The sequence below is a fragment of the Temnothorax longispinosus genome, chromosome 8, assembly GCF_030848805.1.
Source record: "Temnothorax longispinosus isolate EJ_2023e chromosome 8, Tlon_JGU_v1, whole genome shotgun sequence".
Classification (NCBI taxonomy): Eukaryota; Metazoa; Arthropoda; class Insecta; order Hymenoptera; family Formicidae; genus Temnothorax; species Temnothorax longispinosus.
The window spans coordinates 13,559,119-13,578,070 of record NC_092365.1 but is presented as its reverse complement, the minus strand read 5'-3'; the positions used below and the strand labels follow the sequence as shown (position 1 = coordinate 13,578,070).

Sequence of the window (18,952 nt, the reverse complement as noted above, 5' to 3'; positions counted from 1 at the left end):
GGTTTCAGACCGACTGCCTGATTGTTCAATTCGGCGGTCTTACATCGGTTTCCGGTTGCTACCTCGGGGTCGCCCGCGGTAGCATTAACCTCTATGGTCAGCGCTCGGCGCTGACCTTCGCGTCAGCGATATTGGTCCTCGTGGATGGACCTTGCTCTCTACGTTTCGTCGCTGGGGTCGAGTTTCTTTAACGCTTGGCAACTCGGTTGCCAAGGGCGTTGTGCGCTCACAACAGCACCAGAGCCTTTATTCTGTACTTCTAATGAAAATTGTGGATTGTCACCAATATGCATCTTTCATAGGTCCAATGCCAGCTTTCCACATTCTATAATAAAATAGAATTACCTTAAACGTATCACTGCTATAGCATACGAGAAGAAAGGGCAATTACATAATACATAATACAGATGTAATAAGTAATAAGAGTTACATACTGATGTACGCAATAAGTGTAATTAAATAATCCTGGATTCCAAAAATACGTCAAAGAACCGACATATACTGTCGTAATCAATCCAGAAAACACCGTTATCAAATACCGAAGCAGATTCTGAATCATAATTCAATGTTTCCTTCAAATTCTGAGTCCAATGTTTTGTATCAAGTTCAGAATAATTGCCCCTATATGTATTTTAAAAGATTTAATCGCATCGCAAAGAATTACAGAGGTAACAGTACAAAAAATAAAAATATTTTATTAAAATACATAAATTTTTCTTGTCAAAAAACTTGGCGTTGCTAGACCTCAAAATTAGGTCAGCCTGGTGTGTATGTGCGAGCAAGTGGGTGTGGGCGATGGGTGTGTGTGTGTGTGTGTATGTGTGTGTGACGGTGAATAATGCGGCTTATTACTAAGTATAGGATAAGTTAGGATAAGTTTAGATTTTTAAAGCGATTAGAATTAAGTATAGAATAAGTATAGAATAAGTAATATCTCTCTCTCTCTAGCAGCGCCAAGTTTTTTGACAAGAAAAATTTATGTATTTTAATAAAATATTTTTATTTTTTGTACTGTTACCTCTGTAATTCTTTGCGATGCGATTAAATCTTTTAAAATACATATATAAACTTTGTATTTAAATACCTTGTATTCCCTTGTTGGGTTTAAATATTTTAATAAAATATTTGTATTTTGTACTGTTACCTCTGTGTAATTCTTCATGATTCAATTTTTTATTCTAATCGAAGAAAAGCAGTAGTAATATTATACCTCGAAAAAACCTAAGTAACAAGTGGTAGACGTAATCTTTGTATCTCGAAAAATATATGTTCTCTGTAATTGGCGTTGTAATTTAAAAAGAGATATCATTTCTTTTTTGTAATTGTAATATTAGGTCACTTGAAGCGCGACTCATTTTTTGATAAGGTAACGTAATTTTGTGATGTGTATCACTTGAGTAATATAGTAATTTTTTGGAAATAAAAATATTACTGCTTAGGTTTTTTCGAGATTTTTGGAGATACAAAGATTACGTCCACCACTTGTTACTTAGGTTTTTTCGAGGTATAATACTACTACTTTGTTTTTTTTCGAGGTGAAGATACTACTGTTTAGGTTTTTCCGAAAATTTTCAAGATACAAAGATTACGTCTACCACTTGTTACTTAGATTTTTTTAAGGTATAATACTACCACTGTTTTTTTTCGAGGTAACAACTACTATGCTTGTACTTGGCGCCTTTCTTTACCTTTTTTTTAAAAAAGGTAATTTTGTACAGATATCACGCCTTTTTGTACTATAGTATTACGCATTGTATAAACAGTATGTACAGGGTGTTATTTCGAAGTATAATACTACCACTTTGTTTTTTTCGAGGTAACAACATAATACATATATACTACTATGCGTGTACTTGGCGCATTTTTTTACCTTTTTTTTGAAAAAAGTAATTTTGTACGGATATCACGCCTTTTTGAAGTGTTACGCATCTTAATCTTAATAGAAAAAAATTACACCTTATAAAGAAATGTGTCTGAAGTTGTAAATATATATATATATACACATTGCCGGATATTGCTTTTATGTAAAATATGCATGTATATTACGTTGCTTGTATAAATTATTTCTTACCAACTTTTTCCAATATATGATACACAATAAAAATAATTGAATAGTAATTACAGATGAATGCATTCGTATTGTTTTATTATAAAAAATAAAACTGCGTTCAGGTATTTTATGTATAATCGTATCGTATATAATTATTATATACATATAAGAAAATCTTTCCCGGGTATCTTTGAAAAAGTTCGTTATACGAATGAAATTACTCGTGCAAATGTTTCGCAATTTTAGAAAAAAATATAGTGTATCAATGTATGGCATAATATGCTGTTTCCCAAAACACCGAATCTCTTATTTAAACAATTTTTTCATAAAACTCACTTACTGGTTTGTCTTAAATTAACCCACTACTAGAATATAATATGAGTGCAGAAAATTTAAATTTTTACTAGAATTTTATCTAAACATTCGATAAAAATTTACCCCTTTAATGTTTATTTCATTGCTGTCATCTGAAATTCTATAATGCCTATTCATGCCTATTTTATTTACAACGTAATACATTATATAACATACAAATCGTCAGTTTTCAACATATCTATCCTCTTATTTATAAAATCCAACGTAGACAAGTCCCACTCTTTATACCGTTTAATCAATTTTTTTAAACCATCATGCGGTCTGCCTTTGGCGATGTCATTACAGAGTTCTTGAACAGTTAAAATAGACTTCTCGGATTTCCTTGAACTTGTAAGTTGTTCCAGACAGTTAAACAGATCCTCATTTGTCACCAAAAATTTATTCCGTTTCATGAATTTTATAAAGTAGTGGCACTCCATAACAATAGTATTTTGTAGTGAGATCGTCGAGTTCTCATTATCGTTGATGTTCTCCCCGGCCATAAATTCGAAAAAAGTTAATGTTCTTGATGTGTTTCAGAAGTAGAGTCTCCAGTTGCTGGTCAAATCGTATTACAATGGATTTTATTTTGTTGGCAGGAATCAAGTGATAATAAATCATTTGTTCATCACAGTTGCCGTATGTAAGCGGGAACAGTTTCGCTATATAGATGATGGTTTTCTGAGTAACTTTCAATTTTGCTGTGCATGCACTTTCTGATACAGTGAAACAAGTTTTTCACTATAATACCATGTCGTACGTTCTTCTGCTTGATAGATAATTTATGGGAAGTAACAAACTCATTGTTAAAACTGACGAGCCAGTCACACAACATTTCAAAATACATTGTTAATCGATTAATGCGTTTAATCACATTTTCTGACACAGTGCCTAAATGCAACCACAGACATTTATAGTATATTTTGTAAATATAAGGTAATATAAGCGTCTGGTTCGTGAGTTTTTCAATTTGCTGCCTAATATGTATTTAATCGTTATTTCCAAGATCTCGATGCACAGGTCCAAAGGTATATTGTACAAGCGATTCAACCAGTAAGTCCTCACAATTCGAGCACCATATTATCTATATATAAATGAATTATATTAGAAATAATAGTAATACATAACTTATAATTAATAATATAACGTATATATGTATAAAATTCTGTTCAATTGTATTAACTGAATATACTTTAGGGGTTCCGTTTTGCTGAGCTCGATTATGCCTATTATAAGAAGCATCATAAGAATGCCTATTTCTGGCCTCGGGCTCGAGGTGATTAAAGTTTCTGTTACTACCGAGATTCTTTCCCTCAGTCTGGATTCTGGTATCGTTACCGCTATCACTGGCGTTTACGTTACTTGTACGCGACTGAGCAAACGTATTTCTGTCAATCAATCGGCTGAGAAGACTTCTGATACGTTTCTCTGCCTCCGTTGTGTTGATACTAATATTGAGGTTCCTGGTTACGTTGAAATCGCGGCGGTTTGTTCTGCGGTGCATGAGTAGCACAGTTATATTGCGAGTACATGGCGGAGTTACTGTTATTATTTGTTCGCTTACTATTTCTATGGTCCTCTGAATATCTCGGAAGTGGTTGATAACCACCACGACCTTTTTGATTCCTATTAAGAGAGATCAATTAAGAGTCATTACAATACTTCATTAAATATTTTACGATTTTGCTTGGTAAGATAGTTATGGTTTGGTGTATATATATATATATATATATATATATATATATATATATATATATCAAATATATTAGTAATATATTAGATAATATATTAATTTAGTAAGATACGTACCGTCCACCTCTTCCACTTTGTACATCAAATCCTCTTGATTCAAAACGATCTTGATTACTTTCATTATTTTGTATGTAGCTGTTTTGAGACAAATTAGTTGTTTCGACGCTCTCAGGTTGTACAGGTAATTTATCCTCGAGAAAGTCGAATAAGGATATTTTTCCGCTGCTTGGTTTACTGTCCTCGGATTTCTTTTCCCGTTTGCCACGCGGCTCTCGTGGTTCACGAGATTCCTTGGCGTTACTGCAATAAAATTATAATTCAATTAATAATTGACGATAAGTGTATGAAAAAGAAAAATAATAATAAATTCTCTTACTTATATCTGCTGTCGGTCTTTTGCAGGCTTCTCAGTGCTTTATCCACGTTATTTCTATAAAACATATTATTAGAAGAGACATTGTGTAAAAAGCGACACAAGGCAGTAAGTAACGCAATCTAATCTAATACCCTTACCTTAAAGCCGATATATGTTCAACTTCTAAGGCTTGAAAATTATTCTTTCCATCTGTCAACGATAATTTTAACATCCGCGGAACTGATCTCGATTCTTCGTTTCCTTTGAGCGTAGCTACATTACGTATCTTTTGTATTTGCAACACAATGTTGCCCTGACCAATATCTCCATTCCCGCTGCCAATCTTTCTCAAGTCGAGCTGTAAATAATATGTAAATAATATAATATAAATTTGTTCTCATAATAATAAGTAACAGTAATATATAAATATAAATAACAGTAATTAAAAAAAAATTATTAAAATAGTGTTTTTTATATTAACGAAGTATATCTTACAATTAGAATCTCCCGGGACTCTTTCGTCCAGTATATTTGGAGTCATCTCTAACTTCTTTTCCTTGCCGGCGCCGCCTTTCTTTCTTCTCTAAAATCCAGTCCCTACTTTTCTTCAATGATTTACCCTTGGCTTTCTTTATGTATTCCCTATGTATAAAAAAATTATCACAATTTTTGGATGGTAAAATAGAGAAATAATAGATATAACGGACAACGAAAGGATCAAACCTTCTTGAATTAGCGACGGTTTATCTATCTTCATTCTCTACGCCTAGTGCCTTTGGAAGCGGAGCAGCTCCTCCGGTCATTAAAACCAAGACCATTTTCTTTGCTTTTGCGCTATTCGGAAAATCGACAACTACACCGCCATAAAAGCCAGCTTTTGTGGCTTGTGCCGTAATTAATTCAATCAATCGTTCCTGTTCACCGTTCTCTGGATAGAATTGTAACACTGCTCTTGCGCCTCTTGACAGGCATGCATACAACGTTGAGAAGAAACGTTATATACGTTTTGTAGGATTGTGCAAAGTTTTGCTTGCATAGCACAACCACTGAAGCGCAGAAATACTGACAGCCCCATCAAACGTACCAGCTTTAAATGGCAATCCTTGACCTATATCTCCCAAAATTAAGTCACCATCTAATTCTCTTTCATCACAGCTACGTCTAAAAATAATGTAATATGTTAATATGATTATATATCATCTTTCACGCAAAATTTTACAGACAGCGTTACTAGCAACGTGCACAACTTCATTTGAGGTTATAATTGGGTACAACATTCATCGCACGATACTGTTATACGTGCAAATCGGAAACGTACCTCGAGTCCAGCTCTTCTGCGATCAACGAAGTCGGGATCGAATGTGTCAGTCGTCACTTTCTGCCAAGCGTAGAGAACCTTCTGTTCCGGCAGCAGTGCAATGGTAACACGATGTAGGGATACGAAATCTCCAGATAAGAGCACGAAGCAATTCAAATTCAGTATATCGCCGGCACGATTATACGGTGTTACTGCCGTTTCGCGTACGCGCGTGCGGCTCGTGCAAACGTTATTAACGCGCGGCCGCAATCGCGCGGCAGAAACGCCTCGTGTGAACAGGCTCCTTGATCTCAGTATCCTCAGCTCCCTGCCGTCAATATAAAAATAAAAAATAATATAATAGGTTATTAACCTGTATGTATAAACACTTACGTAAACGTAGTAAACAGTAAATAGGTTATTAACCTGTATGTATAAACACTCACGTAAACGTAATAATAAACAGTAAATAAAATAAGTATAATAGTAATTAATCGTCGCGTCGCGTAAAGAGTCACGGTCGGTCTCGCTCCGCGCGTACTTCGTACTTACCGTGTCTCTCGAGTGCTCTCGAGATAGGTTAACTGATGAATAGGAACTGACTGACAGCGCGCTAAACGAACGCACTGTCTACACTGCACTGCACTGCGATACTAACGCCGCTAGCCGCCAGTGTCGAAAAAGTGAAAGTGACGTTTCTCTGATAATCATAATAATATTGAGATGAGAGACGGTCGACGTAGAAGTATCTTAAAAATAAATTTTCACATTTGGACTTTGCGTCGCAATATCTCCGCTCGTAGGGCACGTAGCGGAATATTATGAGAGAAACCCCCCCCCCCTAATTGGACCCCAAGCTATCGATCAAGCCTACTTAGAACTTGATCCGTTCACTCGTTATCGAGATCTCAACATCTCGGGTACTCGCAACCCGTCGCGTCGCGTAAAAGAGTCACGGTCGGTCTCGCTCCGCGTGTACTTGGCGCGAGACACTACCGTGTCTCTTGATGTACGATTAGTAATTTAATATTACTAATCATACATAAAAAAGGAAACACAAACTTACACTATTTGATCCAGGAAAATCATAACCACCCATTACTTTCATATAAGCATTCTCAAGTAAAGAAATCCATAGCTCCCCACGATTGCTAGAGTAACAGAGTAATTGGTTGTATCGGCTTACAGGGAGAAAGTCATCTATTATATTACTTTACGTGGAATGCCATTGAGATGTGTAGTTTTACCATATATTTTTCTGATATTATATGTTTATCATTTCTAATATGTAATAAATATTACGCATACGCATGTTTTACGATGCGTATGATAAATTCTTATGTGAAGATGATTGTGCTCTTTAAATGTATCTTTCGATAATTTTAATTTAAAGAAAGCTATCAAGTGTGAATGTTTAAAATTGTATTTAAAAAGCCACGAACCAAAATATAAGCATCGGATAAAGTGCTCGTGCAAAATGTAGCTTAATGTAAATCGTAATCAAAAGTAAAGTTACAATTTTTAAAAAATCTTTTATACAAATATTCACGGCAGCAACTGTGAGCAAGTCAAATACCCTACAACAGTACTTCCACGCATTAGCATTTCCGTACTTGTTTTGGCATTCATCTAGAACAGAAAATGAAGAGACCAATGAAATCAAAGCTTTATTATACACAAATGTATAAAAAGCCCAGAAAAGAAAGTATCGTTGCGCACTTACCGTAAAATCCATAAACGTGCGTGATTTGTCTAGATTCGTGATTACCGCGTGGTAACGTTATCCTGTCGGACCATTTAGCTTTAAGGAGCAGACGAGTAAACGTTTCTAAGCTATAGTAGCCCCGATCGACAAAATCTCCTAGGAATATGTAATTTGTATCTGGCACGGAGCCACCGTTACGAAACAGTTCCTCTAAATCATAGAACTGTAACAGCACAAAAACATGAACAATCTGATGTATATTAATAATATCACGATTGTGTACAAATAACTATACAGCTACAGAACATTAAAATCGAAAAGTTGTGAGGCAATAGATAATGGAAGACTAATATTGTTGCGACGCTAATTCGGAAGATTAAAATCCGCTAAAACTTTACGTCGATCCCGTAGCGGTGAGCAAGGATGCTCCGACTTTGAGGTTAGTACAACATTCATCGCACGATACTGTTATAATTGCAAATCGGAAACGTACCTCGAGTCCAGCTCTTCTGCGATCAACGAAGTCGGGATTGAACGTGTCAGTCGTCACTTTCTGCCAAGCGTAGAGAACCTTCTTTTCCGGCAGCGGTGGTAACACAATGTAGGGATACGAAATCTCCAGATAAGCACGAAGCAATTCAAATTCAGTATATCGCCGGCACGATTACGGTGTTACTGCTGTTTCGCATACGCGCGTATGCGCGCGTTGTCGCACCTTATTACCTCGGGACAGCGTGCGGCTCGTGCAAACGTTATTAACGCGCGGCCGCAATCGCGCGGCAGAAACGCCTCGTGTGAACAGGCTCCTTGATCTCACAATCAGTATCAGCTCCCTGCCGTCAATATATAATATATATATAGGTTAATCTGTATATAAACACTCACGTAAACGTAGTATAAACAGTAAAATAAGTAACAGTAATATATAGAATAAGATAATTAATAATTATAGGAGATAATTACATAATAAAACAATTACCTTGAATTAATCGTTGCGTCGCGTAAAGAGTCACGGTCGGTTCGCTCCGCGCGTACTACCGTGTCTCCACAGAACATGCGTGTTTTTTTTTTTTTTTGAGGTTCTCTCGGCTGAGAGAAACTTAGTGCCTTCGGCCCCACCCCGGAACCATACGACACAACGATGCTTGACCCAGATTGTGATTGTCTTTTTAACTAGATGATCTTTCCTATCCTTTTTATATAATTATATATACTCCTAATAGTGATCCATTCCTTTCTCTTAAGCGTCCTTGTGATATCTATTTCTTCATTTATTCCTTTCCGTCTAAGGTCCCTGTCCAGTATCTCCCTCTCCTCGTCGTACATGCTACATCTCCACAGCACGTGATCAATACTCTCGCACTCTTTACCGCAATCGCACCTGGCGTCCTCTATATACCCCTTTCTTGCCAGTGACTCGTTGACATTATAATGGTTACTCCTCAGTCGGTTAATTAGCGTTATAAAGTATCTTTCTTCATTCATCCCATGAAACCATGGTTTTTTCCTTTTCCTTTTATAGAAGTTTTGAAAATAATAGATGCCTTTATAACTTGCATCCTTAACTATGGAATCCTGAGTTTTGTTCCAAATTTCCTGTCTGAATCCTTGTCGAAAATCCAGAAATGGGACTTCTATACATTCGTCTTTTTCCTCTTCTGTCGCTTCCTTCGCTAATTTATCTGCCACCTCATTGCCATTTAAATTCCCACATGTGATGGTATCCACACGTAGACTATCCTTTTCTTTTTTTCTTTAGAGAGTCTGTAATGTCTCTCTCTAATTTCACTAATATATCTGTTTTTATATATACTTAGATGATTATTATTAATTGCTTGTAATACTGCTTTGGCATCTGATAGGATTGCTATATCTCTTGGTCTGTTGTCGGCTTCATTTTCCATAATTTCTAAGGCAGCCTTGATTGCTATTGCTTCTGCGGTGAACGTCGAACAATTCTTTGATATACTAATATTGTATGCCTCTTCCTGCTCCTCTATCACCACACTCGCGCCCAATGATTTGCCACCTTTCTTCTTCGATCCATCCGTGTATATTATGGTGAATCCTTCCTCCAAGCCATGAGTATTTTTGATTTTTTCCATTAGTTGAGCATCCGTCACTCCCTTTCTCTTGCGACAATATCCGGTACTTAAATCTATGTCTATTTTTTGTGTAACCATATCATATTCCATGTCAAATATTTCGAATTTTCTTCTCATCCCCATCTTCTTTCTACACCATTTAATTCTTCTCCATGCCTCTCCTATAATACTTCTTTGGTGTAATGGTTGTCTATATCTAGCGTAGTCTTCATTTTGTACTAACTCCTCAATTTTTGTACATAAGTCTTCTTCTCCGTATATACTAATCTTACTTAAGAAATTTCTAGCTAATAGTTCTGCTCTATCCCTGAGTAAAGTTACTTTAACTTCCGCTATAATGACATTGGTGTGCTATTTCTATACCCTAACGCTGTACGTATTCCTAGATACTGAGTTCTTTCCATTTTTAATTTTTGATCTGCTTTTTTTGGAAAATATGTGCAAATTGTACTGACTCGTATTCTACCTGTTCTTTATTAGTTACATTATATGTACAATATATAACGCATGTAACAAAGGACTAAGTACTGCTCCCTGTGGTAAGCCTCTATAAACTCTTCTATGTTCGGATTCTTGTCCGTTAATAATAAATTCCGTGTCTCTATAATACAACCATTTACCTATAAACTTTCTAATATTTACTGGACATTTAAGTTTCTTTAATATTGCCATTAATATACTATAAATTACATTATCATATGCTGAGGAAACGTCTAAAAAAGCTGCTAGAACATATTGATTTGTATAAATACCGTTCCTTATATCTGTTGTTAACCTGACCAAATTTTCTCCGCATGACCTGCCTCTCCTAAATCCATTCTGGTCCCTAGCCAGCTTGTTATTTTGTTCCGCCCACCAAACCATTCTTTCATTCACCATTCTCTCCATGATTTTTCCTACACAAGATGATAGTGCAATTGGTCTGACTTTTTCTTTTCCAGCCTTGTCTATGAACATCGTTTGATATTTCCTCCAGTCTTCCGGGAACCAATCTGTAGTCCATACTTCGTTACATATGTCCAGCAGTACCTCCTCCATTTTTTCAGTTAGGTCCTTCAGCATACAATATTCTACTCCGTCTCTTCCTGGTGCTGAATTTTTTTTTATCATTTGCAGCTCTTTTTAGCTCTTCTCTTGTAAACTTATCATCTAGGCTGTCTTCTGTATTTTGATTTCCTTCTTGGTCTATCATTTCTACTTGAACACTTGGTGGTGCTAATTTATCAATTTCTTTTCTTATTTCTTCTTCTCTGTTTTTATCTTTCCAGCTATTCCAGTTTATCTTTTTTTTCACGTTTTTGAAAATTCTCATTTTATTCCAAACATATGTCTGGCTCGTGAATCTATTTATTGATGCGCAAAAATTGTCGAAGCTTTCTCTTTTCTTTGAGTTTATGATCTTCTTTGCTTCCGCTTTTCTCTTATTATATTCTGCTAATGAATGAAGGTCTTTCTTCTTCTTGAAATTTTTTAACGCTCTTTGTCTTCTTGTTATTGCCTCATCACAGTCTACATCCCACCATTGGACTTTTCTTCCTCTGGGTTTTTCTTCTGTTCTTCTTTTTTTCTGTTGTTCCTCTTCTATCTTCCGTGATGCTTTTAACGGTTGATTTAATTATCTTGATAAAAGTTGAATATTTTTCTTCCCTGTTGACCTTATTTCCAAATAGAGTTTCTTTGTATTCTTCCTTGTTGTCCTGGATTATTTTATTCATTGTATAATTAAACTCACTTTATTTAGTTTTTTTAGTCGAAAATTTATTCGTTTTCTTCCTATAGCTCTCTATCTCTGTTGTTAACCGTAATAATACTGGGTGATGGTCTGAGTCCCAAGTATCATTAATTTGTTCATATTCAATATTATCATATATTTTGGCTGAAGCGAAAAACAAATCTAAATTATTTGAGCGTTGTCCTATTGCCCCCATTCTTGTTAATGTATTTAGATTGACACATATGTAATCATTATCATACATATTTTCATATAAGTATTCTCCTTGTTTGTCTATATCATAACAGTTCCATAATGTATGATGAGCATTAAAATCGCCTGCAAAAATTACCTCTAAATTTTTTGTCTCGAATTTAAATATATCCTTCCAAATCCTATCTGTTATTTCTCCTGGTCTTTTATATATTGCAACAATATTAAATCTTTCTTTTGTATTAATAGTTCTTATACTTATAATATCAAAAATATCATTTACTTTTTGCCAACCATTTATGATTTCGAACTCTATATTATCTTTGATACTAATAGTAACTCCTCCACTATTACCTCTACTTAATTTACTATATGATTTAAAACCTGGTATATAAATATTATTTTTATTACACTTTGTTTTTGTGAACATAATTATATCATATTCTTGTGCTCTTTTTATTATCTCATTTTTCTTACCATGAAATCCTCTACAGTTCCAATTAATAACTCTTAAATTAAATTTGTCCACATTTTAATAGCGCTGTGCAAAGTCCAAACGGGCTTCTACACGCTCTATTTGTTGCTCTTGTTCTCCTTTAAACTTCCTTTTCATATCGCTAATCATCGTTCTTTGATTTTGCATTTTTTCCTCTAGTTTTAATTCCTTTTTCTTCCGTGTTAATCCCTGATTTCTTATTTCATGTTCCTTTGATTCTAATTCTTGGATCATTTCCAATATAGTTCTCCTAAATTCCAAGTTTTTTAATTTTGTTGCTAGGTTTGTAATGACATCATCATCATTGCTCCAGCCTATATTCTCCGATTCTTCCTCTGATGTCTCCTTGTCCCAGTCTTCTGGTTGTCTTTCCGCTTTCTTGAGGGCTATACCTCTCTTGTCTTTTGTAATTTCTTCTCTTCTATTGTCGAATTGTTTGTAATAGTTATCTTGTTTCTCCTTCTGCGTCATTAATTTGTCTTTATAAGGACTAGTTTTCTTCCTGTCTTCTTCATATGTTATTACTCTTCTAGATGTGTGTGGGTGTTCCCATCTCCCCTCCATCTCTTGTCTTGGTTGAGTAAGTTTTGGCCATTGGGATGGTGCTTCATATCTGTTATATGTTTGTTCTTGTATTTTATCTTGTTCCTTTCCTGCCAATATCCTTTCTGCTTCCATACGTGATACGTTGTTCAATCCCATGGCTAGATTTATGTTTTTATTCTTTTCATATTCTATGCACTTTCTCCATGTAGATCTGTGGTTACCTCCACAATTTCTACACTTTGTTTCTCTCGTGCAATTTCCGTGAGCCAGTTCTCCACATATTATGCATCTCTCTTCACTTTTACACAGAGCTTTAATGTGTCCAAATCTGAAACACTTAAAACATTGTTTGACCGATGCTATGAACGGTCTAATTTTTATCGCCGTTCTACGTCCGAACATATCCATGCTTTTACGGACTTTGTCGCCCGTGAACGTAATTATCAAATTGCCTGTGTCCTCTTCCGTCAGGATCTTCTTTTCCTTGTCCCACTTTTTCCTGTACATCCTTGTAATTCGAATGACATCGTCATGGTCGTCCATCGATTCCCATAACTCTGGAATGCTATCTCCCCAGTCCGAGATCACCCCGACAAATTTCGATCCTCTCTGGTCGATTTCTGCCGATATTCCTGTTTCCTTGGTTAGTTTATTAATTCCCTCTAAACAAAGGTTTGCGTTAGTACAATCGTCAAATTTACAAATAGCCGTTGTGTGCGATAACATTAAAATATCTTTCGGGAAAACTTGTTCCCTGGTCGCTATTTTCCATATTTTAAATCTATTCTTACCTCTCTTTGTCTGTACATTAGTCTGTACATCTTTATTTAGTTTTAGAACTAATCTATATGTGACATTGGTCCCTTCTTTAAATTTAACCTGTTTCTGGTTCGCTAGCTCTGATGAATCCAGCTCATTGATTCTTTCCAGCACGCCCGCACGATTCTCAAAGATCTCTCGTGCCGTTCTATTCGTTGATCTGCTACTGTCCGACATACCCGTATTTCGTTTATCCTTCACGCTTGAGTTTAATTCAACGTTACACGAGGTATTCGCGTGTTGCATCACGTCCGAATCTAACGGTTCTATTTCCATCTCACTCGCCGTTTCGTATCTAGGGTCTTCCGAGGTGATATTATCTGATTCGTGGGTCATCTCTTCCGAGTTGACGTCACCATTACCTGATTGGTCGTCTTCCTTGTTGCCAATCTTCACTGTATCCTGTTCCTGTGTTTTGGCGCGTTTTTCCTTCGTCATCTTTTTTGGCTCAACCAGATGCCAATCTCCCTCCTCCTGTGAATATCCTTGTGTGTCCACTTCCACACAATCCTTTTCGTCTTCAGCCATCCTCTTCTTCTCATTCATTAATCTGGCTGCTGTATTTTCCATTGCTGCTTTCTTAGCAGCACTCATCGGAATCTGTGTCTGAGTTCTCGCCTTCTGTTTGGCCTTCATTTTCCCAGGCCCCGAATAGGTCTTATTCCCCCCTTCACGGGGGGAAATTGACTTTTTCCCCTTTTCTTTCGCTATCCTAGCTATCGGTGATAACCCTCGCAAATCCCCAAACTACTTCCCTTAACTATAAATAAACCTAAAATTAGATAAAACTTTTCGCGAATCCTAGCTAGGTTAAAACGCGTGTGTTCGTTACGGCGGCCATCACGCAACTCACCCAGAACATGCGTGTCTCTCGAGATAGGTTAACTGACGAACTGACTGACAGCTGACAGCGCGCTAAACGCACTATCTGCACTCGCGCAGCACACACACGCGCCCTGGTGTCGAAAAAGTGAAAAGGACGCGACTGCAGCCAATGAAATGATGGCATGGCATGAGAGACGTCGGCGTTAGGAGGAGGAGGAGGAGTATCTTAATAAAAAATTTTCACATTTCGACTTTTCGTCGCAATATCTCCACTCGTAGGGCACGTAGCGGAATATTATTATTATAAGAGAAACCCCTCCCAAATCGACCCAAGCTATCGATCAAGCCTTCTTAAAACTTGATCCGTTCACTCGTTATATGAGATCTCAACATCTCGAGTATTCGCAAATCGTCGCGTCGCGTAAAAGAGTTGAGGGTGCCGTCCCATGGCGCGTATTGCGATACGCGCGTATCGGGCGTATCGAAGTCTGCAGCCAATCACAGACGATCCGCCGATTTTGGTACGCCGAAATTTGCTCCTAAATGTTTCATGGAGCGGATTTCAACAGATTAAGTGTAAGCGGACCAGCAGATCGCCAATCACAAAATCTTTCCGATAGAGCCCTTTCAAAGATTCCGTTGAAACGGATCCGTGATTGACGATCCGCTGGTTACGCTTCCGCTTTATCCGCTCGATCCATGGGACAGTAGGACCGTTTGGCGACGCGTACTGAACACACGCACACAAACACGCTTGTGACGCATGCACCTAAAAGGGCAAACGTAATAACCTCCAAAGTGAAGCCAGTTGTACGGCAAAAAATCTATGTTGAGATCGAGATCGCCAAGGTATTCGCCACCGCTTAATCTAGATCCAAATCATCTAGATTACCCCGAGAACAGTGTCACCACGTCGATTTACGTTTCAGATCCAGATCGCCCTCGTTTTCTCCTCGAAGAGGATCACCTCGCTTGCGTTCGCCGAAGAATTTTTGTGACTTTTGCGTGACATCGGTGTACGGCAAAAAATCAGTGCAATGTTATTTCAAAATATATTTTTATCTTCTACTGTAATTCATTTTCTACTTTGTTTTAGATTTTTATATCAGCATCACATTACTTTTAATGTTATTATTTTCTCTTATTTTCTATGCCTGCGCACAAATTGAGTTGTATTAAATATATTTATTCAAAATTGTGTTATAATTAATGCTTACCTGATATAGCGTTTAATTAACAAAGAAGCTAGTATAGTCTAGAATAACAAATATGTAGTAACAAATAAGATAGCAGTAATAAATTTGCGAAAGAGTGAGTCAGTGACAATAACTCAGTTAATCAAATTTATTTTTATTAGAAGTAATCATTACAATATATATCACTGATTGAGAATACGTTTTACAGCGAATAGTATCACAACACGAAATATACAGAGAAAGTGCGGACGAGCGTTCGCATTTACAGCGCCGAGAAAGAAATTAATCTCACTCACACTTTTATGAACCAAATTACTTTCATTAATCGATAATCGATATTATGCAACATTAAATTTTATGAATTCGTATTGCCACCTCGGTTATTTCCAAATGCAATTTAATTTTGATTTCGCAACCTGTATCGTCACGGTTTATTATTCGTACCTCTGACGCATATATTTGTCCGTGGGTTAAAAAAAAAAGTATTTTAATTGCGTTAATTTTTTAAGTAATTCCAACGCGAATTTGCGAATATGTAAAATAATTGATTTCCATATTGCGTTCACAAAGCTGCAGAGTGTTCATTGTCCACTTTCTCTCTAATTCGGTAACTTTATAACAAATTTAAATTTAAAAAAAAAAGGAAAAAAAGAAAAAAACTAAATATCTTTTCGGATTAATTCATTAACTTTCTACGAAAAACGGAAAATGTGCTATCTTCTCTCGCGTTGGATACGCGAAGGAAACATCTCGGAACGTCATGTTGCCCGATAATTCTTTCTCTAAAATTTGCCCGCCCTCAATGGGAATAAACGGCTGTCGATCGATTAACTCGAACAGACGAACATTTGCGCCTAAAGCCTTATTTAACTCACTATACGTCCTGGACAATCCGTTCAGAGATATGCCCACGTAACCGGCGTACAACACAGAAAGGCGCTTAAGCTTCCAATTGTTATGTCGGAGTTCGATACTATGAACACTCCATTATAAAGGACCGAAAGAGCAATAGCGTTCCCGGAAAGATCGGTCATACCGAAGAACATTCCTCTATACAGAATCTCTTTGTAACATAATTTGAGAACGTCTTGTAGTTTAGCGCTGTATCTGTCGATCTCGCGTTTTTCTTGCGCGAACGACTTAACAGTTCTTATATTGCTAATTCTTTCCTTCGCTGTCGTATTGACCACTGCAAAACTACTTTGCAGATCCTTGGAGATTCTTTTCAAGATACGTCCCCAAAAGACAGCAACGACCGCGACAGGCGGTACTATAGCCGAGTAGAGCTAGCGACGGCGATACATAAAACATCATGGACACTCCTGTAATGGCCATAATAGCGGAGCGCAAACCATCTGATACATTGGACGTGACAGCGGAGCTAATAAGTTGTGTATCTCCTGGAAAAAAAGGATAATGAAATCAAAATGATAGATTTCGATGCCTTAATGATGCGTTATATCTGATTAAAAGCGTGAAACGTACCGCTCAATCTCCCGACTAGTTCTCCCGTACTTTCTCTGTCAAACCTTGCTGTTTCCTGTTGAAGGATAGCGGCGTACGCCTGTTTCCTAAGGGACTGTGCCCCGCCGTCGACATTAGATAAACTCTGCCAAAGTTGCTCACACCGCCTATGAAAAATACCACAAAGAGAGCAAGCGTTAGCCAATTAAGGTTTTCTTTCATATTCGTTTTTTCCACGGTATTGACAAACGTCTATCACCTTGCCAAAGCAGAACGGGACTGCCATTGTTACGCTGGACGACACGAGCAACAAGGCGACGGCCTTCAACAGAGTCCACTTCTCGGGGGCGGCCAGCAAAAGTAAAGTCTTCAATTCCGAGCGTCTCTTCGCCTTAACCGCATGTACTACGGGCATAGATGCGTCGGACCGGATAGCGTTGGTCGTATAGTGTCTCAGTCCGATGAACACGCGGCCCTTCCTCGAGAATCTGACAATCCTGCTTGTGTCGGCCTTCGATTCGGGTTAACCTAAACACAAACAGTGTCACTCAGGATTTCATTGGAACATCGTGACTACGCATATGTACGATCGAATACGTACGATCAGCTTTGCGGGAAACTGTCCAAATTCTCCTGAGTATTCTGTTGTGTATTAGATCGCAATAATTCCTAATTGCACGCACCTCGTATGTACATACATACTCCGTTTCTTCTCTTTTCTCTACTGCTCTACTAGTGCACTTTCTACACTCAATATGGCACCTGAGCCCAAGAAGGATGGCTCGACCCACACGTACGTTACGATGGAACTGTGTGAGTGTGCGATCCGCTCAAACAATGTTCAAAAGATTGTTAAGCGTATCAAAAACGGCGGATCGTCTGTGATTGGTCGCAGAGTCGATACGCCCGATACGTACGGAAGCCGGGTTGGCTCACAGTTGACTTGTAGCCAAGTGGCGCTGCACACGGCCACTTTCAACATGTGCACAAGTTCACACGGCCACTTCCAACATGTGCACACACCCACATGTGCAGATGTGCGGGGAAAGTGCGAGTATCTACCTTATCGATTTGAGATAACAAAAAAATATATATATTTTTGTCTCTCTCTTATAACTGACAAATTTTGTAAACAATTCAATTAATCGGCGTCGCCAAGAGGTTAGGAACGATTAAAATTTCGTTTACTTTGAAAGTAAATAGAAGTTAGTTATTGAAATTATAAAAAGCATTACGAAAAAAATTGACAATGAGTTTTGTCAAAATAAAAGACAATAAAACAGCAGTTAAATTACCGGCAAATCGCAGAAAGCTAAAAATAGAAGTCGTTAGAGCATATTTTTCAGGTGCTGACGGCTTAACGTTTTTTGATGGAGAAGACAAGTGTGGAATTAATATTGAAAATGGAGAATTTGATTTAATTGAAGGTGTAGATGAATACGAAGTTTTTTACTCTCATCCTCTCAAAGGTAAATTTTTTTTCATTAAATTGATTATACGTTTGATTTTTACGATGCTAAAATTTATAATAATCGCGATAATAGTAATTGTGGCGGTCCACGCCACCAATAATACATCCCTACCGCGATGCCTGCAACACCGGCAGTTCGCAGCAACGCCGCTAGGCGTCGCATTGCCGGGGCAGCTTCGCGAGTTCTAATTTCTGCACCGACGAGTATAAAGGGGGACCCCCTACGGGCTCGAGCAGATCTTCCCGGCGCTAGTCGCCAAGCCAGCAATAGCGCTAGACGCTAGGCTGACACACGGCGCGAGACGCCCGGTTGTAGCGCTAGACGCTCACCGAAATTCTTCGGCGCGAGTCGCCCGGTTACAGCGCTAGTCGCTCACCGGAATTCTTACGGCGCGAGTCGCCCGGCTACAGCGCAAGGCGCTTGCCGAGAAATTTACGGCGCGAGTCGCCCGGCTACAGCGTAAGACGCTTGCCGAATTCACGGCGCGAGTCGCCCGGCCATAGCGCGAGACGCTTACCGATACTTACGGCGCCTGGTCGCCCGGCACAGGCGCAAGTCGCCCGCCAACCACGGCGCTCGGTCGCCAGCCAAC

General features: G+C 37.9%; 2 protein-coding genes and 1 pseudogene across 9 annotated transcripts in view; 1 reads left to right on the top strand and 2 right to left on the bottom strand.

Annotated features, from left to right (window-relative positions):
* Positions 1 to 18,952, top strand: part of LOC139817307 (uncharacterized) — a 234,041-nt gene that overhangs the window by 84,639 nt on the left and 130,450 nt on the right. The gene's annotated exons all lie outside the window — the stretch shown is intronic.
* Positions 280 to 8,851, bottom strand: LOC139817309 (uncharacterized). 7 transcript variants are annotated; one of them, XR_011733185.1, is made up of 14 exons: positions 8,493 to 8,817; positions 8,007 to 8,346; positions 7,532 to 7,736; positions 6,875 to 7,437; positions 6,361 to 6,508; positions 5,830 to 6,136; positions 5,235 to 5,672; positions 5,007 to 5,153; positions 4,670 to 4,869; positions 4,533 to 4,586; positions 4,214 to 4,456; positions 3,704 to 4,030; positions 435 to 3,488; positions 280 to 361 (listed from the first exon to the last, which is right to left on the bottom strand). XR_011733185.1 is itself a non-coding variant. In XM_071785289.1 (13 exons), the coding sequence occupies exons 9-13, from the start codon at positions 4,741 to 4,743 to the stop codon at positions 3,872 to 3,874; spliced, it is 459 nt and encodes a 152-aa protein (XP_071641390.1). In that variant the 5' UTR covers positions 4,744 to 4,869; positions 5,007 to 5,153; positions 5,235 to 5,672; positions 5,830 to 6,136; positions 6,361 to 6,508; positions 6,875 to 7,437; positions 7,532 to 7,736; positions 8,007 to 8,346; positions 8,493 to 8,851; the 3' UTR covers positions 3,502 to 3,871. The 7 variants fall into 7 exon arrangements, 2 of the variants coding, with proteins under 2 accessions (XP_071641389.1, XP_071641390.1); XR_011733184.1 differs by having other exon boundaries at positions 3,597 to 4,030; positions 8,493 to 8,816; XM_071785289.1 differs by lacking the exons at positions 280 to 361; positions 435 to 3,488 and having other exon boundaries at positions 3,502 to 3,897; positions 3,969 to 4,030; positions 8,493 to 8,851.
* LOC139817308 (ATP-binding cassette sub-family B member 10, mitochondrial-like) lies at positions 16,005 to 17,594 on the bottom strand (annotated as a pseudogene).

Bases quoted from the DNA above. Each gene is read 5' to 3' on its own strand.
- LOC139817309 (XM_071785288.1), bottom strand. From the start codon at position 4,743: ATGTTAAAATTATCGTTGACAGATGGAAAGAATAATTTTCAAGCCTTA. The intron at 4,457-4,532 runs GTAAGAGAATTT...ATTTTATTGCAG, and splicing joins AAGACCGACAGCAGATATAA to TAACGCCAAGGAATCTCGTG. The intron at 4,031-4,213 runs GTACGTATCTTA...CTCTCTTAATAG, and splicing joins CAAAGTGGAAGAGGTGGACG to GAATCAAAAAGGTCGTGGTG.